At 42.4% G+C, this 27320-nt stretch overlaps 1 protein-coding gene across 1 annotated transcript; it reads left to right on the top strand.

The window, feature by feature from the left end:
* The first annotated feature begins 5186 nt into the window (after window positions 1-5186).
* GNGT2 (G protein subunit gamma transducin 2) lies at window positions 5187-27271 on the top strand. The gene is made up of 3 exons (XM_042474099.1): window positions 5187-5283; window positions 23679-23768; window positions 26771-27271. The coding sequence occupies exons 2-3, from the start codon at window positions 23685-23687 to the stop codon at window positions 26894-26896; spliced, it is 210 nt and encodes a 69-aa protein (XP_042330033.1). The 5' UTR covers window positions 5187-5283; window positions 23679-23684; the 3' UTR covers window positions 26897-27271.
* The last annotated feature ends 49 nt before the right edge of the window (window positions 27272-27320 follow it).

The following is a 27320-nucleotide window of genomic DNA, read 5'->3' as shown; positions in this document are numbered from 1 at the left end:
CTGAAAAAGAAAGAAGTGTACATGAGAATTCCTCTGTGGTGTCCACCCTTTTCCATCTCTGGAGTGACAAACATCTCCCTTATTAGCACACAAGATATGAAAACTTTGTTCAGTCTGTGAGAACAAAAAAAAAAAATGATGAAAATTAACTGAGGAAATGTTGAGGGTGGTGGCACTGTCAAGAGAGGAAACATATTATTTTTAGAACCAGACTTGCTTAACTGATTGCAAAGGTGCTGGCTTTTATTGCTACACAAGCCAGGTGGATACTCCTAGGTTAGCTCAGAGTTGGGAATGCTGTTACCTTTTTGGTCTACAGCTCCCAGAGTCCCATTGGCCATACTGGCTATGGGAATCTAGGAACTATCATCCCCAAAAGTCACTTTTCTGAGCTCTAAACTAGCTTAGTAAATGGGTGTGTGTTTGCTGTAGCAGCACAGAGTTTATCTCTTCCTTGATATTACTTCAGAGCACATGGAAGTCTCAAGAACCAGCCCAATGCTACTACACTAAATCTGATGCATCAGGTATAACCCCATTCCCCACCGAAGGAAGAGGATGCAAAAGAGCCTTGAGATGTATGAAGTCAGCCCTGAGTGACCAGATGTCCTTCTTTTCCAGGACATGTCCTATATTTCAGTCTTCTGTCCAGGAGGAATTCCAAAATGTCCTCCATTTTGAGCATAACAAAGAAGCACACTGAGTAGCATTTGTTGTTAACCTCTGAGAAATGTGGCAGCCTGTTCTTGCTGCAAATAGGGGGATCAGGTGGATCCTTCTAAAGTTCTTTTTTCCTAGAAGCAGCAGACAAGACTTGCCCTAGATCTCAAGTGCACAAGGGGAAAGGGATAGCAATGGGCTGCTCTGAGGACACAATGCAAATGTTGAAAGGGTTTCCCCCCTTAATTTAGCACAATGGACAAATGAAAAGGATAAATTTGAATGCCGATTTTGTCAAGGGTTTGTTTCTAATAAAGTCCAAATTTTAAGTACTTGTCTTGCTCAGAGTTCTACAAGTATATTGCAAGCCAACAAGGCATTTTCATGAAGATCAGTTCATCAGAAAAATACAATTGCATGCATAAGATGGTTCACTCTTATCTTGTAATATCCTACATTTTTCTTGAATGTCCTACATTTGCAGTGCCTTGTCCTTATGATATCTGGTCACTCTGGGCCAGTTCCACATTCAGCCTCAGTTTTGAGGTGCCAGCTGAGTCTGCTTCCTTCTTCTTTTGCATATGTAGAGAAAGCAAAAAAAAACAAAGGCTATACTGCCACCTTGCAGCACCAGCTCAGTTTATTTTGCACCTTCCTTTGCATGCAGCCATCTCCAAGATGTTGGCCGGAAGAACCCTCACCCTCTAACATCATCTATCTTAAGTGAGGTTACTAGGCAGAAATCCATCATATGCCCTTCCAAAGTTCCCACTCTCTGGACCAGTAGTGGTTCCTGGGTCATTGGGATTGTGAATCTTATCCAGGTTTTTAGTCTTGGAGTTTAAAAGAACTGACCAAGATATTAAACCCTGAAATAGATTCAGTACATTATTCCTTTGAAGTCTGAGTCAAACTTTGGAGTGAATTGATTGCCCTCTGTTTTGCTCACTGCACTTGTAATTGTTCTGTCCCTTCCCGTTGTTTCTGACTTATGGTGACCCTAAGGCAACCCTGTCAAAGGTTTTCTTGGCAAGATTTGTTTAGAGGAGGTTTGCCATTGCCTTTTCCATGAGGCTGAGAGCATGCGACTTACCCAAGGTCACCCAGTGGGTTTCATGGCCCAGCAGGAATCAAACCCTGGTCTCCAGAGTCACAGTTCAACACTCAAACCACTTCACCACACTGGCTCTGCACTGCACTATAAGAAGTTAAGAAAGGTTCAATAAGGAGATGTGGTAGAGAAAGTAATCTGCTATTTGGGGAACTGAACCTTCAGTGTTAGTAAAGCATGTGGTGTTAAGGTATGTATGCGTATGTGCCTTCAAGTCACCCCATTAATTGTGTGTGGTTTACTTGGGCAAGGAATATTCAAAGGTGATTTTGCCAGCTCCTTCCGATGAAATATGGCCTACAACACCTAGAATTTATTGGCAATCTCCCATTCAATAATAATAAAGTTCATCCCTATTGCTGCCTATGGTAATATGGGTTATGGCACTGCATATCTGTTAAACTTCTGATTCCCTTACCTGCCACTTCCATTTTAAATTGAACAGTGGAAAGGTAAAGGTAAGGAGATTCTTTAAACTCCTTCCGATTAGAGGATTGAGAGAGTTTTTTGGATGACATCAAAGAAGGGCAGCCAAACTGCACAATAACACAGCTAATGCATTTTTCATGCTTTCAGACCTCCCTCCCCCAGATCAACCTGAAGATGAAATATACATTTGGGCATAATGCAATGAAGACAGTTCTAAACTAGTCCTTGTTGTTTTGTTGTGTGCCTTCAAGTCACTTCCGACTTAGGGTGCCCCTAATGCGAACCTATCATAGAGTTTTCTTGGCAAGATTTGTTCAGAGGTGGTTTGCCATTGCTTTCCCCTGAGACTGAGAGATTGTGACTTGTCCATGGTCACTCAGTGAGTTTCATGGCCAAGCTGGGAATCAAACCCTGGTCTCCAGAGTCCAACATTCAAACCTCTACACCACACTGGCTCCTATTGCTCTAAAATATAGGGATTAAGACTTTGAAAGTATATTTAATAGACAGTTCATGCATACTCTCTCATTACATAAGCTGCTGTCTGCTTAACACAGTACCAGATCTAAAAAGCCTCTGCTTGAAGAGGCTTCATAAGGACATTCCAGAGTAATGCCAATCTCAAAGACAGTATTACCATCTAGACATGACTAGGAGGCAAAGGTCCAAGGCCCACATCAGCTGAATATGCAGGAGGATCCCGAACTCAAAAGTACCACATTTTGAACTAAATGAAATATGCATACTGTATTACACCCTCATATGACTAAATGTTCAAAGAAACTATACTACTGCTACAAGGGATAGTAGTAATACAATAGACCTCTCTCCACCACCAACTTCAAATATGAAGACATCTATACTCAGATTTAAAGTGTTTCTTCTTCGTTATACTAATCCACATGTTTGAACACAGAGTCACCAAACTTTGGTGCAGCATCTAACAGGGCCAAATTGAAAGTTGTGATAAGATTTGGGCCCAATCCACAACTTCTTTGGCTAGTTCCCAAACACTTTGGAGTGCTGTGTTAGTTGATGTAGAATGAGCATGTTAATTTTGAACCCACTTAATATGGAGACACTGGCAGGTTAAAGACCACCTGTTTGGGGCAGCCTGTATCTGGCCCTTTCCCCGCCGGATCGGGGCCTCAGCTGGCACAACGACAGCCTCCAAGGCCCCGATCCGCCACTTTCCAGGCCGCGGGGAAAGTGGCAAAAGGCCGCTTCCTCGCGGGCTGGAAAGGGGTGTCTTTGGGGCTTCAAGCCCCAAAGACACCCAACGGCGGTGGGGAGGAGGAGAAAGGGGCTACTCGGCCCCTTTCTCCTTTGTGTCACTGGCGAAGCTGTCTAAAGGCTGCGCCAGCGACACAAACCACAGAAGGAGCTCTGTTTCGGAGCTCCTTTGTGCGCCGCGGAAAGGGCACTCTATGCACCCTCGCACGGTATAAAGATGTCGAGGCAGCGCATTCGTGATGTCGTAATGGCGGCCCCCGTGTGGAACGGGCACCGCCATTTTGTAAGTCCTCGGGACGTACTGGGGTTAGGTGCGTGCGTAAGGCACGCACTTACCCTAACCCTAGTACGTCCCCAGGACGTACTTTACGCCTGTTTGTAACGGGCCTTAGACTGATATCCTGAACATTTTTGTGCAAGTTTTCGACAGATCAGCAAACGTCAGCTCTCCTACTCCAAAAAATTCTAGGTTTCATTCATTTGCAAGGAACTTGGTGTGAAGTATGTTTTGAGGATAGTAGATGCAAAGTCATTGCAATCAACCAAGACAATGCTGAATAAATTTCCTCATGTTCTGTACAATCCATATGATAGAAGCAGCCACAGTTGTCAGTGTAATCCAGAAGCTGGCAAAGCTTACCACAGAAATCTAGTTAGATCCCCTGCCCAGGATCTAACTAGATTTCTAAGCCAAGGTCATTATGGAACACATTGCTTTATATACACTGCACATATTTGACTGTGTATTCCTCACTTCTCATTAAATAAGAGATGAATGCCCCAACAAGGATTTCTTTTAATAAAAGTTGAGATACTACAAATGTTAAGTTCTTGAAGAGGTAGAGACTGCTTACATCAGCACAAGAAGATAAGCCAAGAGAGCTCACACCACAGACTTCTATAGTCCAATATTCTAGTGACCCATCAAATGCCTATGGGAAGCTTCCAAGTTGTTCACCAGCAACTGGTGTTCAGAGAAGAAACAGAGGTTGGGCTAGGGCATGGAGAATGCACACTGCCCTCTTGACATCCATCCAACTCTGTTCATGTTAAGCCACTAAGTACCTTTAGGAGACTAACCCCTACAAAAACCTCTGCACCTTGAATTTGACCTTGATGTGCATGACCACTAACATCTGTAAACATATCCAGAAGAGAGAGAAAGGTTAATGTGTACATGAAAGCCATTCCCTTCATCCCCAGATGTGGAGCCTTACCTCCTAGCCTATCCTATGTAAGGATAGATTGTGACTATTTATTGGTGAGGGAAATACAATCTGTCTTTGCTCAGAGGTCACCTTTCCTTATTATTGCTTCAAATATCCCAGGAGTAGCCAATCCTGCCATTGGCTCGTGGGGTGACTAGACAATACCTTGACTTTTTAATGAACTCAATGATGATTAGTAAGTAGGTCAACTCTAGAGTCAAATCTGGGCTGTGTGCATGTGCAGCAATCCAAAAACAGATCTGGAGCATTTGGGGACTCAGGATTGACATACTGACTTTGAGTCTGGGACATCTAATTTTGCCTTATCAGAATGGGGTGTATGCCTCCCATTCTAATAGATCAATTGATCTACCTTTTCAAATGTGCCATCTGTTGTCTCTCTTCTCTCTCTGCTTACCCTGGGCTTTGAGGTTAATTCTCAACACCTGACCAGTTTTAACTAGCTGAGTCTATTATCAGATTAAGGACAGAAGACAATCGGTTCCAAAGTAAGACACCATCTAATGCAAAACTGTCTTCAACCAGAGAACTGAACACAGCAGACAACATCATTTTACCAACTCAGGTAGATGTATCTCTAAAAAACAGTGGAGCTTTGGAGGGGGAAACACATCAAAGGAGGTAGGTTAACTTCTTTTTGCAGAATGGTATTGGGTTTGTTTGTTTGTTTGTTTTTTGCTTTTGTAATGCAAAACATCATGTAAAGTAGGCTTCCAGAATGCCTTTCTTGGGAAGAAAAGTTCATTTATTTCAAAGGCGCTTGCTCAGATATAGGGATAGAAACAAAATTGGTTGAGCTTTTATTTTCCTAAGAAAGTACCCATTTTGCATCTCTTGAGACTGGCAATGGGACAAAGTGTGTATATGTATATGTATTTGTATATTTGAGTGGCATTAAAAAGGGATGTATTTGAAAACATGCACACATAACACATTAGTCAATGAGGGAAATGTGTACAAAAATGCATAATTAGGCTAATATGTATTTCCATATTGCCCTCTGAAAGGGAATCCAAATCCAGAGGAAACTTGCATTACAAACCACTTACAAACCAATTCTGCCCTTCCTCTCTCCAGATAAACACACTTAATGGTGCCATCATTTGAAGCTAGATGAGAGCATGGCCACTTGCTGCCTCACTCAAAGTCTCTTGTTGTCCCAGCCATATAAGTATATTGGCTATTTTCTTGCATGTAGTGAGGGGGCAAATTGGTTGCTCCTTTTCAACATTTTTATCCACTGAAGTTCTTTCCTAAAGGCCATACATGAGGAAAGGAGCTATGGAGGAAGGAGGATAATGTTGCCAGACTGTAAACCAGAGATGGCTTCCTTACCTTTTGTGGCTTTATAGAAAAGGGAATTTTAGCAGGTGTTGCCTGTCACACAACCAAAAAAGCAACACCTGCTGAAATTCCCTTTTCTTTACATCCATTAAAGATACAAAAGCCATCTCCAGTTTTCACTTTTCAAACCCTAGTTTAGGGATAGACAGGCACCTACCATGAACTCCATGGTCCCCCAGGTTCAAGTTTGAGCAAAGCATCACATTCCATGTGCCCCTTCCAAATTTCTTATAGCACAGCTTCACACTCTTTAATGTTCCATACCACATATACCGAAATGCAAGGGCAGCTACCCATCTGGTTTATTGGACCAGCACAGCTGTGGTTAAAAATAAAGAAAATTTCCTTAGGAAATGTTGGTCATGTTTGCTTCCATGACAGACATCTTCAAAACAGGACATTTTGCAGACCACTTCTCCCTGTACGTATTTAGCTGATCCTTGAGGTCTTCAAAGGACCTGTCTTAGGACTTTATCACTAGATTTAAAAGTAGAAAAAAACCCGCAAATGTGAAACGTTGTTCAGATGACGTTTGCCTGAAAAATAAATAACATGAAGATAACCCGAATGAAATGTCGGCAAAAACTATTCCTTTTTACTTTGGGGAAATTCCAAAAGTAAAAAGGGAATCTTTTTTGTCGACTTTCCATTCGGGTTATTTTCCCATTATTTCTCTTTCAAGCAAATGCATCTGAAAACATCCCGCATCGGCGGGAGTTTCTGAATTTTAAAATCCCATTTCTGCACAGGATTTAAGCAATTTGCCTCCGTGTGATAAAGTCGTTATACTGAGTCTGATCCTTGGTTCCTCAAGTTCAGTATTGTAGACAATAGATCCTCAAGACTTGGCAAAAGTGGATTGAAGTTCCAATATTTCTTGCTATAATCTTCAAGGATATCTCTGATGTCTGTGTTGCCCTGGACTATTTTTGGCAGTCCCTGGCACCAGTTGCAACATTTTATTCCCAACATCAAATAGGCTTCCTTTTAATTCCAAGACATATTGGAACAATATATTCCCCAAACTTGCTAGCTAAACTCTAGTTTTCTGAGCTTTGATCACTGTGCATGAAAGAAGCACACAAGCAGCACTTATTTTCTATCAAGTTGAGACAGATGCTTCAACTAACTTTAAACCGCTTATCTGTATTTATCTAATTAGTGAAGGCCTAGCTAAATGTTAGTTGTGTGTGTTTTTTCTCAAACTCTAGCCTAAAGCACACAGCTATACATATCAAAAGCAGCCTAGAGCAGAGAAGCTGCTTAGCTTACCAATTTTCCAACTAGACTTTCCTGAGCTTCGTAGTTTTTCTCACTGCAAGGAGAAAGATACAGACAAAAATATCTGGGTGAAGACAGTTGGGATAGCCAAAAAGAAAGATAATAATTAAACAGCCCCTGCTTCTGCCAATGGTGGTCCCCCTTTGAAGACTGCACCTTCTCTCAACATTGATTTCAGTTTTAAAAAGAAAGGATCAGCCCCAGACAAAAATCTGTACAAAATTTGATACGGCTTCAGAATTTTAGCTTTTGCATTTTGAAAAAAACAATAAAGATATAGGCCAGAATCCTGTTGCGGTCTTCATTAATGCTGTTACACCTATGATAATTAGAATTGGACAGTTCCGTAACATCCATATCCAGAGGAGGGCTGCTGTTGTGTTATTACACAGTAGAGCCGGCAGAATAACTGATGCACAATAGAAATGATGCACAACAGGCTCTTCATCTGCCACACAGTCCAACTCGTGACTGAAACCAACATTCATAGAGTTTGAAAAGACCTCAAGAGCCGTCAAATCCAATATCCTTTTCTTGACAGTGTTCTATTACAGTTGGCCCTCTGTATCCACAGATTCTTTATCCACAGATTCAAACATCTACGTCTTGAAAATATTTTTAAAAATATATAAATTCCAAAAAGCAAACCTTGGTTTTGCCACTTTATATAAGTGACACCATTTTACTATCCATTGTACTTAATGGAACTTGAGCATCCATGGATTTTGGTATCCCCAGGAGGTCCTGGAACCAAACACCAGTGGATACGACTGTATACTTCTTTATAATTCAATAAAGGGGTTTCATATAACTTATGCTAAACAGCCAGGGATTATGTTACATAATGTAAGAGATCATATGGGATTCCAATGAATGTTTTGCAATTTCATTGTGAGGGATAATTAAAAACAAAAGAACAACCAAACCATCAGACAATTTTGTTAAGTATTTAATGTTTTTAAATATCTCTTCACTTGAAACCTTAGCAATGATAGATACATGGGGCCTGCGACAAAATGTTGGCTTCATAAAAAGTCTGATAAGTCACTAATAAGGGGAATGGTAGATCTGGTATTTTATTGAGAAAGCTGAAGTACAGGTTGAGTCTTCCTTATCTGAAATGCTTGGAACCAGCAGTGTTTTGGATTTCAGAATGATTTATTCATTTTGTAATATCTGTATTTGCATATATGCACATAATGTACATATGTACATAATATTCTTAGAGGTGGGACCCAAATCCAAACACAAAATTCATTTATCTTTCGTATACTGTTTATACGCATAGCCTGAACGTAACATACAGTATTTTTAATAATTTTGTGCACAAAACAAAGTCTGTGTACATTGAACAATCAGAACACAAAACTGTTACTATCTCAGCCACCCATGAAAAAAGGTTTTGTTTTTGGAATATTTCAGATTTCATAATTCCAAATAAGGGAGTCTCAACCTGTACTAAATTCAGAAAAGGGGAAGGGATGGGGAAGTTTTAAAGGAAGTGGATTTTAGTAGGTGCTCTGACCACATAATGTCTATCTAGTTCAGGTCTGAGATGCTTTAAGAGCTGTTTGACCTGAAATGTTATGAGTTCAACACCAGCCAGGGGCTCTGAGTCGACTCAGCCTGGCATCCTTCCGTAGGTCGCTAAAATGAGTATCCAGCTTGTTGGAGGCAATTAGCTGACACTTTGTAAACTGCTTAGTCCATTGGTAAGTGGTATAGAAATGCACTTGCTATTGCTTGCTAAATGTCTACATAGAATTCGTTGCAGGGCTTGCATCTAAGGCCCCTCCAGCAGGACAAATTTGTGGCAGGTTTGCAGGAGATTGCAAGATTTGTTGCCTCAATTCTCAGGGATTAGGTTATTTTCTTTTAAATATCCAAATGGTGTTTCTGTTTTCCCAATTCTGGCAGTTCCCAGCCCCAGCTGCAACATTTTATTCCCCCTTCAAGTGGGTTTCTGTTTAATTCTGAGACATTTGTTGTGTGCCTTCAAGTCATTTCTGACTTATGGTGACCTTAAGGCGAATCAGTCATAGGGTTTTCTTTGCAAGATTTGTTCATACTGGACAAAAAGAATCCTTCTCTTCTCCTTCTTGTCTATCTTATTCTATCTCTCTCTTTTTTTAAAATACAGTGCTATAGTGTGTCGATTAAATGGCAGCAGGGAGAAGAAAAAGAAGAGGAAATGAATCTTGACCTCCCTAGTTGATTTAGGCAAAGCAAACGTCTACAGTTTATCTTGCTTGTGTGTTCTTCCCTATAGGATTTCAGTCATATAGGATTCCAATGAACCCTTTCCATCTTGAACACACTCTGGTATAGTTTGGCCACACATGTCCCAGTTTTCATATATACTATAACACTAAGATGTTTTTTTTTAATCAGGAAAGAGACAAATTGCTTTCAAACCATAGGACCACCTCAACAAACTATACTTCAATTTTAAAAAAATGACACTGAAGTAGCCCTAGTGCAGATCCAAGAAATCACTTCAAAAGCCCCTCCAAAAGAATGGAACAAGGAGGCAGGAAGATGACAACAATGAGCAATACCCAGGAAGCTATTTCATGAAAAGTCGTGTTTCTTTAGGCCGACCTGGAAGAACCTTAAGCCGTTCCAGTGTAGACATGCAGGGTCATGAGGCTCATTGTATACAACATAACATTTTGTACTGGACTTCCTTTCTTCAAGTTCTTCTTTTACATTTCCAGTTCAAAGTACACTCAATTTACTAAGCAGAGGGGAAGGGGAGGGCAGAATCTTGTCCTTCGCAGTAGGTTCAGGCAAAGGCAAATTGCTGCAGCCTCTCCTAGCTTGTGTTTTCGTCCTTATTATAATTTTTCTGTCTTGATCATACTCTAATATTGTTTGGACACACATATCCCAGTTTTCATCTGTCAAATGCTGGAAGGTATGCAGCTTCCAGAATCTCCAAGCCATCATAGCAACACAGAAACCCCATACTACTGATGGAAGTATTTTCTTTTATCAGCACTTTGGTGCATTTACACTATAGAAATAATGCAGTTTGACACCACTTTAACTGCCATGGTTCCACCCTACAGAATCCTGGAGTCTGTAGTTTTCCGAGGCACCAGCATGCTTTGGCAGAGAAGGCTAAAGACCTTCTCTTGTAAAACTACAAATCTCAAGATTACATAGGATGGAGCTACAGCAGTTAAAGTGATGTCAAACTGCATTATTTCTACAATATAGATGCACCCTTGAGATGCTTTTACAGGGAAAATTATATAAGTAGTCAAAAAATTGAAAGTTCACAGCTCAGGAAATCACATTCTGCAAATTGGCTTTGAACAGTCATAACATTTTATGTATTAGAAAAAATCAGGTATGAGCAAATTGCAGCCTATGAAACACTATCAGCCCCAAATGCATTTCCTACAGCTCTGGCTGTAATTTAGCCTCTACCCACATTGCTCTGGCAGAATCTAATGCAGAAGCTGCAGCCTCATCCATTTTCTCTAATTGTGAGAATTCTTGAAGGGAACTTGCTGGTCTCCATAGCTGGTTGTCTACTGTGTCATGTATTTTTAGACTTATCCTGCCAAAGTGTTTCCATTTGCATGCATTAGATCTGTAAACTCCATCGGCATTAGCACAAAGAGTACTGGCTTACTTGAACAGGGTAATACAGATTTGGATTAAGGTTTTGTCCCTGTGGCAAAATAGTACAAGACTGAAGGAGGATAGAGGTGAGGACAGGGAGAAACTCTGTTGATAAGACACTGGGGCAGCATACAAGGCCCAAGGAAAAAGGGATTTGTTCTCCCTGTATGTCAAGATCCTATATGTGAAGAACATGTCTTTGAAAAATCTTTCCATATCAACCCACTGGATCAAAGTTCAGCTCCTCATCCAGCCATCCCCATTTGTTGTCTTATAGTTCCACTATCCTAACACTATCCTTTCCGCAACCTAGTCCTCTCCATAATGCTAGTAGACTTCATTTACTATCATTCCCAGCAAACATGGCCACTAAGAGTCCAACAGTTATGAAGGACAGCGTTGGAAGCACTGTAACAGGGATTGTAAAGCCAAATTGTGTATGTGCCTTCAGGTTGCCTGTGGTCTATGTGGCCCTTTTGGGCTTCACCAGAGAGCCATGCCTACTTTCCCAACTCTATGGGTTTCTTTCCCTTTCTAACAGATTGAAATGTCTCCCCTAAGATTTAGTTATTGGGATTAAGAGCTTCAAGGTAAAAGATGCTGGTATTTTTGCTCTTGCCTTTTGCCTCTGGCCCTGTCGACAACTGAAATGTGGCCCCCTAAGAACTCTAAAACTGAAATGGGACCTCAGGCTGAAAGAGGTTCCTCAACCTTGCGCTTTAGTATATACAGTAATTCTTAGACTCTTTCTGAGTTGAAAGAACACACAAGCTACTCCCTTCTCTGAGTTTAAGAAGATTTTCACATGAGAATGGGATAGGGATGGGATTGTTCCCCTTATCCTATACCATCTTTAACCCATCCATGACTGTGATGGCACAAAAGGCTTTCAAATTGTAGTGCTGATCCCACCATTAACCTGTCATTAAAGAGGCATTGCATTAACGGGAACATCCATTAATGCAAAATGCCGGCCAATGTCGCTTTAATGACAGGTTAATGGCAGGATAATGACGGGATTTGAGCAACCTCATCTGAAAGCCTGTCAAGCGATCGCCATCATTCACACTTCCCTGACAGGATAAGAGTGAATCCCATCGGAAAGTTCTTCTTGTGATCATGCGGGAAGGATGGGAACATGATAGGAACATGACAGGACAGGGACAGGATTTCCCTCGTCTGATAATCCCCATAGAATACGCAGAGTTTATTTTGGCTCTTAGGTTGTGGCTTTAAAATTTTATAATCCAAGGTGTGCCTTCTATGTGTCTGATGAGAACGCTCTCCACCCCATCTCCTGGACCATCTGCTGCAAGTTGGGCAGAGCTGGATGGATGGCTCCAGCATCCACATCCATCTCCCACAATGCATCACTCTGGAAGACATTGTAGGAGCCAGTGCAGGATAGCGAAACGACAAAAAAGTTCAGCTCTCCAGTACTGGTGAGAGAACCTGTATTGGGTTGGACCTCTGCGATCAGATAGATGGGTTTTACCATGCTACCTTGTTGGTATCATGGCCAAAAGTTAGTATCTGTACAGTAGCATAGAAAAGACTAATTTGTATTAGGAACTTTGATCCTTAACTCTGCACTTTGGGGAAGTGAAAAGAGATGAGGGCTGGGAACAGAGTGAATTTTCTGTGGTTATGAACCTGTTTGCACAGTTCTCATAGCTGTGCTGGGAGGAAGATGGGTCATGTGAGCACATTTTGTCTTTCTCTGTTTGCTTCCACAGTACATAACATCTTTTCTTGGATTCACTTCAACCCAGGGACTCCATAGCCAGCTGTGGGGAATTGGATCATGACCAAAAGTTAACATCTGTACAGTACCATAGAAAAGACTAATTTGTATTAGGAACTTTGATCCTTTTGCATTAACTCTGCAGTTTGGAGAAGTGAAAAGAGATGAAGGCTGGGAACAGAGTAAATTGTTTAGTGGCCAGTTCTACCATTGGCTGGATGTCAGACCCCGTCAGTGAGGGGGCTGGAATGCTTCTCTGCCGTGTACCATTGCTGCACAATTGAAGGCATACAACAATAACAATGCAAACTGTGCAGCAATGGAATACATCAGAGATAGCATTCCAGCCCTCTCACTGATGGGGTCTGATATTCTGCCAATGGTAAAACTAGTTATTATTTCTGACCCAAAGGCTATCACTGAGTCTTCTGGGGCTGAGAGTGTATTACTTACTCAAGGTCACCCAGTGGGTTTCCAAGGCTGAGCAAGGAATCGAACCCTGATCTCCAGTTGTAGTCCAACACTCAAACCACTACACCATATTGGCCCTCAACAAAGCTTGTCTTACAGCTGTAAGGTAGGCCAGTGTCTGATACCAAAGTCTTGGGGAGGTCTGGAATAGCACTCAGTTCCTGGACAGAACAACTTCTACTGTTGCCAAAAGGGCCTACTGATATAGGTGGAGAACAAAACAGAAGTCACTTTACCCAGAGCTCTCTCAAACGTATAGGTAGGCAGCCCTATTTGTTACCAAAGGTTCTGGGAAGTATTCTGGTGAGGTTCAAATATGGGGTCTTTGGCTACAACTGTTGGCCCAACCATTACTCTGCATGAACTGAGGGTGCACCCAGTATTCTTCCTTGGCTGTGTCTAGTAGAGCACAGGCAGGCGATGTGTAGCTCTCCCAGTGGTATTTAGAACAATTCCCATTAAGCCCTAGTCAGCAGAGCCAATGGTAGGAGCAATCATAGGAGCTAAGGAAGCCTACCACTTGTCCACCCTGGTTTTAAAGCATAGCTCATGTCATCGAGAAGGTTAATTGACACAACAAAGTCAGAAAAAAGTTGTGAGACCTGAATCAAAACAAACAAGCAGTCTGAATAATCAGGAATAGACAAAGAGAGCTGCTTTTTTAAAATAATAATAATAATAAATATAAACATTGGATAAATCTACACAAACACAATCATGCCTCTCTTGCTACATCTATGTTTATGTCTCTACCAAGAATCATATGTATTCTGTATTTATAACAAGACACATTTCCTTGTTTGATTGTATTAATTTAGCTTTATGTGATGCCTATATTTTTTATTTGTATTATATAAACTTTTTTACCAGCTTTACTGATTTATTCCTGAATTGTTAGATGCAGAAGGTTTAAGCCAGGAGTGGGCAAATGTCAGAGGCTGTGGAACTGCACTGATCCTGCAGGGAACCTTAGAGGGTGAATTTCACACTGGGTACTGTGGGGTAATTTAAGTTTCCTAAGGAAACAAAAATATTGAATATCAAAAAATGTCAAAGCCAAGCCTGTTAGGGTCTATTAGAAGAGTAGCAGAAATGTGCTCTTGTTTAACTATGCTTTCCTAAGAAGTGAGAACTAATACTAACTCCAAAAACAAACATGTTATTTGTAGTTTAAAACTAAAGTTTACTAATGGCTTTAATCTATATTTACATAGAAGATATATCCTAATCTAGCTAGTAAATAGTTCAGATATTTATCTCACCATCTTTCCAAAGAAAGTTAAGAGAGGAGGAAGATGGAGATACAACAGCTCAGTTGAAAACATTTTGAGAGAATGTCAGTTAGTCCCAAAGGGAGGATGACCTAAGTCACATTGGCCCATTACAGACTGGCAAAATGTGGCGTGACAGCGGCGGTACTAGGGTTAGGGAGCGCGCACCATGCAAACACTCCCTAACCCTAGTACATATTCCATACATCAAAATGGTGGTGCCCTGTATACACAGGTGCCATCATTTTGACACAACGGACACTTAGCATCAGCATGTCATGGTGCACTTGTGACATCATGAGTGCACCATTGGTGCACTGGGGCATCAGAAGTGTGCCACAAAAAGAACCCGCTTTTTGCAGGTTCTTTTTTGCCGGCGGGGAACTGTGCGGTTTATCCGCTGTAGTTTCCCACTGGCAGAAAAGGAGGCACTAGCAGGCTGCCCTTTTTGGGCAGTCTGTTCCGCACCATTGTTAATTTGAATGAGAGAGAAAGAGGAGAGTTTGCATACAGGAATTCCCTATCAACTTAGGCGGGGGGGGGGGATGCAAAAATCTTTCAGCAGGTAGCTATATCATCCCAAGGGCTGAATTCATTTTTAGAGAGGTTACATTCAGTGGTGGATGAGGACAAAAGCCAAGAATATCAGCATATTTTAATGTAAAGCTCTTACTGTTGACTTTAGAAAAAGTGTCTCAACATTTTGGAATGGGGAGGGAGATGAAGAAATGTTGAGAATTTATTTATTTCCCACTTTTTCCCCAATATGAGACTCAAAGTGGCACGTCATCAAATGGTGAGGTAACACAGAAACAGGGGTGGCCATCTGGAATATATTGGATTAAACCTCCTAGGCTTCCTCCGGAGGACAGAATTTAGGCCCAGAGTTTCAGATTTCCCTCTCTTGGTACAGAATGTTGGACTGCCCTTAGGAAGACTTGGATTCAAATGCCCACTCAGTCTTCAAGAACATTGACACTGAAATCAATTGGACAAGTTCATAATGACTAGCAGAACATCCACTGATATCAGGGGATGGTATGGCAGGTCTAGATCCAACCCAGAGGAAATTGTAGAATAACTGATAAAACCTATATAGGGCCTACCATTTCCTAGAACAGGATTTTTGAAAGGTAATTTAAATTTTCTAGTGAAGCTTTTACCAATTTATAGAAGTATCTGTAAGAAGTAACTCCAGGTAACCCAAGTGTTGTCATTGCCTAGCAGCCTTGGGCCTCCATAGTCATAAGTCATTAGCAATCACAGACAAAAAATACAAAATTAATGTAACAACTAAACATCTTATCCTAGCATATCTTCAAATCACACTATTGGTTGTGAACATCCTTGACAGCTGTTCAAGCAAACAGTGCCATTCCTTGGGTGCCTTGTTTCCTTTGAGGCATATCCCATGTATTTTTTTTTATACTGACAAATGAAGAGTCTCAGTTAAAACACCAGATATATTGTAGTCTTCCATTACATTTCTAGTGAACAGAGACTCTGTCCTATGATCAGACTGACTGATGTAACCACTTCTGGCAACAGTTGTGGGGCAACACTGGACCAACCCACAGGGTTCCCTTCTCTTGAAGGACAAAAATTGTGTTCCATACATGTAGCTTGTTTCGCACCCTTTAACTTCAAGGATGGTAAAGGATCCTATCCCACTACCCAATGTTGAAGGAGGGTTCAACTGCCCATACATACTTATACATAGAAAGGAATGTTTGCCTTTCCATGGTTTCTGTTACCCATGGTCAGCCACAGTCTGAAAATATTACTGGTTTGATACCATCTATGGTGTGAGGTATCTACTGGGAATCATGTGGTGTATCTCCTTGCAGGAAGGTCTGCTGCACAATTAAAATGCTTTTTTAAAAATCTATAAAAGAAAAAGTGAAGCAGCAGAAGACTGGAAGATAAAACCATAATAGCTGTCAAGTCAATCAAACAGAATTCACCAAAGCCACCAATGACCCAAATGCCTCCTTAGAAAGGAAAGCTTCCACATTGCAGTGGATCATAAAACTAAAGAGTCCGCATGGTTATCAAACCAAAGGCCTTTCTAGTCCAGCAGTCTGTTTACTGCCAGATACTTCTGAGAAGCCCATCACAAGCAGACCATGAGCTTAATGATACCCCAAACAACATTTCATATTTAACAATTGACATCCAGAGGCACCCTGAATACACATCCATCAAGGGAATGCATACGTATCAAAACTAGTAGCCACTAATAGCCACTTCCTTCATCAATTTGTACAACCCTCTTTTTAAGCCATTAAAGCTGATGAGCAGTTCTAACTCTTACAGCAGCAAATCCCATAGTTTAAATACAGGAGACTGAAAACACATCTATAGATGTAAATACAGCACCCATTCGGTTAAAGCATTTCTGCAACAAGTGAGATGTGTTACCAAAGGTCTGCTTGAATAAGGAGGTTTTTGCCTGCCGTTAATGTGTCACTTTCATGCGCATTTGTGCACAGTATAATGCACAGGATGCTTTATAACACGTTGCAGCAGTTTCTTATGATCCTGGTGATCACTGAACTGAGGCCAGTCTCTGCAACCACATTTGAATTCACTGCAAGTAGGGGGCAGGTGTATACACACATATATTTACAAGTTAGGATACTTTAGGGAGGAAAGTTGGACTCCCTTAACGAGCTGACACAGCTGGTCGCTGAGCTGATGTTGGAGACGCCCAGGCTTCTTGTCCTGGGCGACTTCAACATCTCCCTCACGGCCAGCTATGTTCCATCCGGTGCGGCTCGGGAATTCATGGAGACCATGGCGGCCATGGGCCTGTCCCAGCTGATACAGGGTCCTACGCATTGTGTGGGTAATACTCTCGATTTGGTCTTCTGTTCGGAGGCGGAAAATCCGTGGGTGGAAATAGCCAATATTTCCCCCTTGTCATGGACGGATCACTTCCTGGTAGAGGCGAAAATCAAGGCTTCTACCCAGATCCCCCCCGGGGGTGGTGGACCAGTTAGGATGGTCCACCCTCGAAGGCTGATGGAACCTGAGAGGTTCCAAGAAGCCTTAGAGGGGCTCACGGTTGGAAATGACGGCGACTCTGTTGATGCCCTTACCGGTATTTGGAATACCGGTCTCTCTGGGGCTATACACAGAATCGCTCCCAAGTGCCCTCTCAGGCCCGCTTCCAAACGTAAGCCCTGGTATACGGAAGATCTCCGGGCGAGGAAGCGGGTTCTGCGACGGCTAGAGTACCGTTGGCGGAAACACCTTTGCTTAAATGACAAGACTCTCCTAGACCAACTGTTAAAGGACTACGGAGAGGCAATACGAGCAACAAAGAACTCGTTCTATGGTGCTCGTATTGCGTCCGCGGAGTCGCGTCCGGCAGAGTTGTTCAGGGTGGTCAGGGAGCTAACTCAGCTCCCTCCTGCCCTGAACCAGATCCTTAAACCTTCTAAGGCCTGCTGTGACTTGTTTAACGACTTTTTTGTGGATAAAACTTCTCGTATAAGCGAAGGTCTGAACGCCGACATTATGGCAGAACCTAGTGTAGAAGTGTCCAGAGCCTCCGTGGACTATGTTACACTGGATCAGTTTGAGTTGGTGAGTACCGAGGATGTGGACAAGATCCTCGGAAGTGTTCGGAAAACAACCTGCTCTCTTGATCCCTGTCCCTCATGGTTAGCGGCCCAGGGGGGACCGGTGGTAACGCTATTGTTACGCCGGATAATTAATACATCTTTGAGGGATGGGCAATTTCCATCGGATCTCAAATTGGCCATTGTAAAACCGATCCTAAAAAAGCCCTCCCTCAACCCCCTGGTTCATAATAATTATCGGCCTGTCTCGCTGCTACCATTTTTGGGAAAGGTGATCGAGAGGGCGGTTGCGATCCAGCTTCAGGCGGTCTTGGATGAAACGGATTATCTGGACCCATTTCAAACTGGCTTCCGGGCGGGTCACGGGGTTGAGACAGCCATGGTCGCCTTGGTCGATGATCTCCGTCTGGGCATTGACAGGGGAAGCGTGTCCCTCCTGGTGCTCTTGGACATCTCAGCGGCTTTCGATACCATAGACCATGGTATCCTTCTGGGGCGCCTGGCTGAGGTGGGAGTCGGGGGCACTGTGCTCCAGTGGTTCCGCTCCTACCTCTCTGGGAGGTCCCAGATGGTGCAGCTGGGAGACGTGTGCTCCAGCGAGCGGGCCCTTAAAACCGGGGTCCCTCAAGGAGCCATTCTGTCTCCCATGCTATTTAACATTTACATGAAACCGCTGGGAGAGATCATCCGGAGACATGGGGCGCGGGGTTATCAGTATGCTGATGACACCCAAATCATTTTCTCTATGTCTCCGACTGATGCAGTGACTGGGGATGGCGTCTCTCCTCTCAAACTAAAATCCAGAGAAAACGGAGGTTACTAGTGCATAGGGTTACACTGGTCCAGGAATGGCGGTGGTTACCACTGTCCTGAACCGCAGTCTGGGGGTGCTTCTTGACTCGTCGCTTCACCTGACTGCTCAGGTGAATGCGACGGTCAAGAGCACCTGTTATCAGCTTCAGCTGATTCGCCAGCTGTGCCCATACCTGGCCCAGGGGGACCTAGAAACTGTTGTACATGCTCTGGTAACTTCGAGACTGGATTTCTGCAACGTACTCTACATGGGGCAACCCTTATACCAAACTCGGAAGCTGCAAATGGTACAGAATATGGCAGCCCGGCTGGTCACTGGCGTATCCAGGACCAGCCACATAACACCTGTGCTAAAAGATCTTCATTGGCTGCCCATCCGCTTCCGAGCTCAATATAAGGCGTTGGTTATTACCTATAAAGCCCTAAATGGCTTGGGCCCAGGATACCTAAAGGACCGCCTCTCCCCGTACATTCCGCCTCGCACCCTCAGAACATCTGGGCAGCAATTACTGAAGGTGCCTGGGGCCAGGTTAGCTTCCACTTCGAGAAGGGCCTTTTCCACAGCTGCCCCAGCCCTTTGGAACACGCTGCCCACGGAGCTCCGCTCATCTACCACCCTGGCCCAATTTAGGAAGGACCTCAAAACCTTCCTATTCAAGCAGGCATTCCCCGATTAAATATCCTGTGGGCCTCCCTCCTCTTCCGTGGCCATGAGGTTGGGCTAAGGGGCTTTTATTGTTGTTTTTTAGATTATTGTTGTTGTTGTGTATATGTTTTTAACCTTTGCATTTTGCTTGCACTTGCTGCATCATTGTAAGCCGCCCTGATCGTTTGGAAGGGCGGGATACAAATAAAGATTTTATTTATTTATTATTTATATAGGTCATGACACAATGCATCGTAAGTGTTTATCACCTTTGCCACACCTGGTCCTCATGCCATATTCAGTAAAGAATCATAGCAGTAAGCGGAGTAGGATTACAACCAAAGGGTGAAAGCACTTGACTAAGACTAAAACTAGTTCCCAACCATTGTATTTTACTTAATTCACCAAACTGTGTTATGTGATGTTTGCATACTCTGTCCAGCTGTCATCAGTGCTTTAAGGTATCATATTACAGTATTCTCATTACATCATCCTTGTAACATCATCAGAACATACTACCTATGACATCACAAGAGGTCATTGCTAGGTGTCAGGCTTTGGAACTTGAAATTCCAGGGCCTGGCACAGTGCTGACTTGGCAACCCTAGCATAGAGTGTCATTTGGATAGCAAAATGGAGTGGCAGTACTCAACAATACCCCATCTTAACCAAACCTACATTGCCTGTGGACTGGATAATGATGGGCCTCCATCTACTGGAGTTCCCATCACATGTTCCAGTGCTTACACCGATTTGAGCCTAGATCCATCTTTAAGAACACCACCAAAAACAAAAGAAAGTGTTCCACAAGGACACAAAAATGTATCACAAGGGCATCAACTAAAAAACAACAAGAGTATCAGAAATGATGTGTTGCAGAAGAATTAACCCGGGTCCCGGCAATTCATTCACTATATGCAGGTCAGAGGGCTACAGTATGCAATGTTGCAATATGTCACTCCAGAGTGTCTGGACATAATGATGGAGTAACCATTTCTTGCATGTGCCAAATGTGCTTGAAAACCTGGGTCAACAAGAATCCAGAAACTTCAGCCTGGTTTTGTATAATGACCTTGGAGAAGCCACTGAAATAATCCACCACCGTGTGCCATTGGTTCCTGGAATGCAGATAAGGCTTACCTTCCTTATGGGGCAGGGGTGAGGAGAGCTGGAGAGGCTTATTTCATTAGTGATAATAAAGCACATCGGATCTTATGGATGGAAAAATAGTGGCAAAGGGCAACTTCTTAACTTCAGCCTGGAAATAGCAATGAGATTGGCAAAATGTTGTTGATGTGACATTGAGGAAAAACAGGTCAATTGTGTTTTAAAGAGGAAGAAGATGAAATTCTCCCCTCTTTCTCTCTAAAGGAATTCTAAGAAGAATGCAGGGCTAGCCCTACCATAAGACATAGTGAGTCAATCAGGTTGCAGACACTGAGTGATCTGGAAGGGAGCTGACTTATTTCTTTCTTTCCAACTCATCCCAGCAGGGATGAGAAGAGGAAGGGATGTAATCTTGTCCTTCCCAGTAGGTTCAGGCAAAAGCAAACTGCTGCAATCTCTCCTAGTTAGTGTGTTCTTATTCATTAATAACTTTTGCCATTTTGACCACCCTCTGTTGCTGCTCGGCCATAGATGTCCCAGGTCTCATCTGTCAAATGCTGATGTTGCCCTGGACTATTCCATGGTCAGTTGACATCAGTAGATGGAACGGATGGGCAGACATACAACATTTAGGAGAAATGTTGACAATATTTATGTGAGACCATAATACCATAATACCAAACTGTACCAGGGCTACAGTTTCCACAGGTCCATAAGGAGAGAGAATGACTGTTCAGCTAGTTTATACCTGGACTTGGATATGTCCATTGGCAAAGAATGAGGAAAAATTCCTTCTTTGGACTACATTTCCCAGAATCTCACAAGCAGCATGAACAATGGTTATTGCTGGCTAGGTGAATCTGGGAATTATAGTCCCAAAAGAATCATTTTCTCCAAACACCGTAGACAAGCTTGTATGGCAGCTTTCTCCAACCTCCACAGATGGGCTGAACAACAGTTTCTGTGGTGTTTGTAGTCCAATGCATTTAAAGGGCACCAGGTACAGTGGGGAAGGAGAGGGAAAGGAGCAGGGAGACAAAAAGCAGTAATAGCAGAAACAGGTTTTGTGGAGTTTTCCCACAATTTCTCACCATTGTTTTTCCTGCTTCATAAGTGTATCATTCCTATAGAGTATGTGTGTGTGTGTGTGTGTGTGTAAATAATTGCAGCCTTTTGCAACCATTTCAAGGAACAGCTAATCAAAGCAATGGCATATGGTGGTAACAGGAGATTCAATAAGCTGCTTAACCACAGAACTAATTGATTAAACTTGGGTTTTACTGCTACCTAGAGGGTTAGAGAGAGATGAGAAATTCTCATTGCCATGACTGCACAATGAAGCGAGTGATGTGGCCTTTATAAACTAAACACCCCAAACATCTAAAACCTAGCTGACTTCTGAGATTTTCAGCTAAGGGCCAATATCAGACAGTTTTGATTACATGCCAGCAATTTACACTGAATTTTTTTGACCTTTTAAATAGCCTGCCTTCTCCTTTACCATTCCCAGCCATGGCACTACATTCTTTCTCCCAGTTTCCATTTCTTTGCACCCAGCTAGAGCGCAACAGTGTTAGTGAGGTAACATTCTGCATCTTAGTCCAACCTCAAAAGGAACTTTCCAGGATTCTGTACCTATCTGGGGGGAAAGAGCTCACGACTTTGGGAAGCGTCTTTGAAGTTTAAACTAAAATCTGGACCAAATTGGCAACCTGATGGTGATGAAAACACACCGCCATTTTAGCGACTTCTCTTCCTTTTCTTCTTTCCTACTTCTACTGCAGCTATTAACTCTTCTTCCCCTCTGACTCTTTCTCCTTCACACTCATATCTGTTCTATTTCGTCTCTTGCTTCCTTTTACTTCCAACTGTTCTTTTCCTCTTCTTCTTCTTTTATTCTTTCTTTCCTTTTCCCTTCTCCTCTGAACATGTCTCTTTTTTCTCCTCCTCTGCTTTCCATCTCTTCTGTCCTTCACCTCTTCCTTTCCCTCCTCCTCTTCCTTGTTCTCCTTCTCATCCACTTTTCAACTCTTTTTCACCTCCCTCCACCCTTGCCTCATTTATTCACAGCATTATTCTCTGACTCAAACTTGATGTCTATGGGGTTGTTCAGAACTACTCGCTATGTTTTTTGCTTTTCAAGTACAATGCAAAATTAAAACCAATCAATCAAGCAATCAGGAAAACATTTTTGCAGCTATTTTAGAGGAACACTTAAAGTGATGGCATATGGTGATATCCTGGCTACTCCTTTGTCTACTTATTCTGTGCCCTCAAGTCAACACTGGAGTTTATCACACTGGGGATAATTTTGGCATTAAAGAGAGATTAAAGCACACCTAAAGCATCCCTCAAATAAAGTGAAAATGGCAAGTAATGCACAAATAAAGCGATATCAGAAATACATTGTCGCCGAAATCCTGAAAGTAAAAAAAGGTGTGTTAATGCTTCTTTGTGACCATTTTAATGGTGGTTTGTGCAACATCATGTGAAATCATTTCTCCTAATTATGAAATTTCCCCCAGGATATTCACAGGATAAACTCACGATATCCTTACTGTGATAAAGGCCATTGACTTATGTTGATCCTATCCCTGGGTTTGCTTGGGAACATTCAAAGGGGGGTTGCCATTATCTTACCCTAAGACTGAAAGTCTGACTTGCTCAAGGTCACTAAGTGGCCAACTGGGGATTCAAACTCTGATCTTCTGGAATCCTTGTCCAATAGTCACACCACTACACCACACTAGTTTCTCTTACCATGGACTTCAAGCATCTTTAAGCTGGCTAAACCCATCTCCTTTTAGTTCTGAGTTGTCAGAGGGGCTTCTTTGCTCTATCTACTTTTCCAGCCACTCACACTGGGGAGAAAAACAACAAAGGCAGGATCATAGGGAAGGAGAAGGGATTAAGCCTCCCAACCACCAGCACAGTTCCGTTGAAAATCACCTCCCAATGATGCTATGTCACAGCATGAAGTTCTCATTGAACATTTTCAGCTATAGTGACTATCAACTGAAGCATCCCTGAAAATCATGACCTGTATTCATTCATATCTGCCTGATGAAGGAGAAGCTTTGTGTTAGGTGACTAATGTGGGTGTATGGTTTGAATTTCAGGGCAAGATGGCCCAAGATATGACTGAGAAGGAGCTCCTAAAGATGGAAATAGATCAACTGAAAAAAGAAGTGAAGCTCGAAAGACAAATGGTAACAATTTCTGGCCACTACTCTGGTACAAAATGGCAAAGCATTAATTGTCAAAAGGTCAGCCAGTCGTTGCTACTGCCAGCATGTCAGGTTTTTGGGGTTATGAAGAACAAATTTTCAGGTGGAACTGGAACAGCATTTAAAAATAAAGGGCAAAATGCAGTGGGAAATTATCTTGTACAAGGCCCCCCTGAGCTAAATAGGAATTGTGCAAGAATAATATCATACCCAATGTCTATGCATTCAACTGTGCCTGGCACCAGAGGCATCCTTTGGCTAAGCTTGGGAGGGAATCCTGCCCTGTAATGGTGGATTGAGCCCCCTTCCTGTGGGTCACAGTGCTTTAACAGGACTGTGTCTAGTGTTGTTTACTATTGCAAAAAAAGAAGAAGAAGAAGAGGGGGTTAAATTGTTGAAACTGTACAGTTCCTTGCACAACTCCTTCTCTAAGGTCAAAGACAAAGTACAAGGGAAAGTAAAGACAAAACCACTAAAATCCTATATGACTTTTTACGTAACATAACTGTGGACACAGCTAGCTATATAGCAGAAGCATTAAGAAATTCAGTTACTGAATTGCTAATATGCATATCAGGAGACCAGCAGGAGTGTCCAATGCTCATTGGGACTGAGACGATGCACAGCAGGACTGAAGTGCATCAGGAATCAATGGGCATTGGCCAGTTTGGTTGCTCTGCGATGTAGTAATGTAACAGCAGCCCTCTGCTGGATATGGACGTGGCACAACAGTGTAATTCTAATTCCCACAGACATAAGTCCACTTATGAAGATGCAACATCCCAGTAAGGTCCCAGCCAACATCAATATGGAATTTCATTTATTTATTTACTTTGCCATCAATTTCTACAATGGGGAGTTTACTGCAGAATTGCCCTCCCTCCTGTTTCATTATGTCAGGCTATGCAAAACCCAAAGCATTAGAGATTGAGAATTTGTCAGCCTGTATTAGCAATAGAAGTAGCATTTATATTTCTGTACCGCTTATCAGTGAACTAAACATTCCCTAAGCGGTTTACAATCTGTAAGTCAATTGCCCACAACAAGCTGGGTACTAATTTTACCAACCTATGAAAGGATGGAAGGCTGAGTCAACCTTGCAGCGCTGGGGTCGAACTCACAACCTTGTGGCTGCAGTACTGACATTTAACCACTGCACCACAAGGGCTCCTATTAAAACCTTATAAGATAAGTGAGTGCTTTACACTAACCCAGTGCTAGCCAGGTTTACACAGAAATTTATTTCACTGATTCTGATTATAGAGAAAACTCAAAAGATTTTCCATGAGAAAGGGATCTGGAAGTCCAAGTAGACCACAAGTTGAACGAGTCAACAGTGCGATGCGGCAGCTAACAAGGCCAATGCGATTTTAGGCTGCATCAATAGAAGTATAGTGTGTAGATCAAGGGAAGTAATAGTGCCACTGTATTCTGCTTTGGTCAGGCCCACCTGGAATATTTTGTCCAGTTCTGGGCACCACAATTGAAAAAGGATGTTGAAAAACTGGAGTGTGTCCAAAGGAGGGTGACTAAAATGGTGAAGGGTCTGGAAACCATGAAGCCCTATGAGGAACGACTGAGGGAGCTGGGGATGTTTAGCCTGGAGAAGAGAAGGTTAAGAGGTGATATGATATGAGGAGGGAGCTAGCTTGTTTTCTGCTGCTCCAGAGACAAGGACCCAGAGCAGTGGATGCAAGCTGCAGGAAAAGAGATTCCACCTCAACATTAGGAGGAATTTCCTGACAGTAAGAGCTGTTTGACAGTGGAACAAATTCCCTCGGAGTGTAATGGAATCTCCTTCCTTAGAGGTCTTTAAACAGAGGCTGGATGGCCATCTGTCGGGGATGCTTTGATTGAGATTTCCTGCATGGCAGAATGGGGTTGGCCTGGATGGCCCTTGCGGTCTCTTCCATGATTCTATCATGAGGCAGGCTAACAGCTTCTTCAGGGAGCATGTTTGTGGGATTGTTTAGGTATGTGGTGGTCAGCTTTTTAGCCAGAAGAGCCTAGCTATTCAAGACTCTTAAGTCCCAGAATACCTTACCATTGGACAAATCTGCTGGGGCATCTAGGAGCTGAGCTCCAAAATGTCTGCAGGGCCACACAGTGAGAACCGTTGATTTAAGGTGATGGCACAGTGGCTGGTAATAAACAGACTTGACCCCTGGGAAATTTTCTTGTGTAGCCCAGGTAAAATGAATAGGACCTGAGCAAAAGTGACTCCTGCTTATTTCAAGGAGATTGCTCTCTTATCAGAAGATCTTTCCACTGGATTGTTTGTTGTTGATGACTATTTGCCATCAAGTCAGCCTCAGCTCATGGCAACCATATGAATGAGAGACCTCCAAGAACCCTAGTCATTTATAGCCCTGTCAAGTCTTAGAAACTCAAGCCATGGTTTCCTTGATTTACTCAGTCTTTCTGTAAGGTGGTCTTCTTCGTATACTACTGTGGGCCCTTGGTATCTCTAGGGTTCGGTTCCAGGACAAAATCCGTGGAAGCTCAAGTCCCATTAAATACAATGGCATAGTAAAATGATGTCCTTTCTATAAAATGGTAAAAGCAAGGTTTGTTTTTTGGATATATTTTAAAAATATTTTCAAGCTGTGGATGGTTTAATCCATGACAAAGAATCCACAAATATCAAAAGCCAACTGTACTGCCCATCATTTTTCTGAGCACTGTTGTCTTTTCCAGATCATGATGTCTCATAATGTGCCCAGATACAATAGTCATTTTGGCTTCTACTGAGAATTCAGTCTTGATTTGATCTAGGACCAATTTATTTGACGTTTAGGTGGTCCATGGTATCTCCAGAACTCTTCCCCAGCACCACATTTCAATGAATCTGTTCTTCTCTTGTTAGGTTTCTTCACTGTCTGTCTGGATTGTACCTTCTATTAATTCAAAAGGCTTAGTTTTTTGGTAGGAATCAAAAAGTCTTGGGCCAGATGCTTTCAACACTTTTCTTCCTTCTGCCCCAGATCTCCAAGACAGCTAAAGAACTCAAGGATTATATAGAATCCATGGCTGCTGAAGATCCTCTCTTAAAAGGTGTCCCAGAGGACAAGAATCCATTCAAGGAGAAGGGAGGTTGTATAATAAGCTGACCACGGCCCCACCCAGAGAAGATCTTTGTTGCCCTCCGTATACAATACCGAGACTGTGTGGATTTTACTTACCTGTCTAGTATAACTGAGTCTAAATGGATCTTCTGCAGGGGCAAAACAATAAATAAATAAATTTGGACTCCTTTGCTGGGATTTAACCTTCCTAAAGAACAAGGAAATTGGGGAAAGAGGTCTCCACCAAGATAAACAACGGAAAAGACAACTTCTGTTTTACGAGTTCGAGTCTCACTTGTTTTTTGTAAATACACTGCAGTTTGTACACGTTTCCCTATGAAGCTGGCTTTTAATTGATGTTTTAAACAAACACACAAGCAAAACGTAGACTTTTCAGTTTCATTGGTTTAGTGTTTCTAGTTTTTGGTTTGGTTTAGGGTGTTGTTGTTTTTAAGTAGGCAGCAACTGG

Source organism: Sceloporus undulatus, chromosome 6, assembly GCF_019175285.1.
Source record: "Sceloporus undulatus isolate JIND9_A2432 ecotype Alabama chromosome 6, SceUnd_v1.1, whole genome shotgun sequence".
NCBI lineage: Eukaryota > Metazoa > Chordata > Lepidosauria > Squamata > Phrynosomatidae > Sceloporus > Sceloporus undulatus.
The sequence above is the reverse complement of the archived record's forward strand: the minus strand, read 5'-3'. Positions and strand labels throughout refer to the sequence as shown.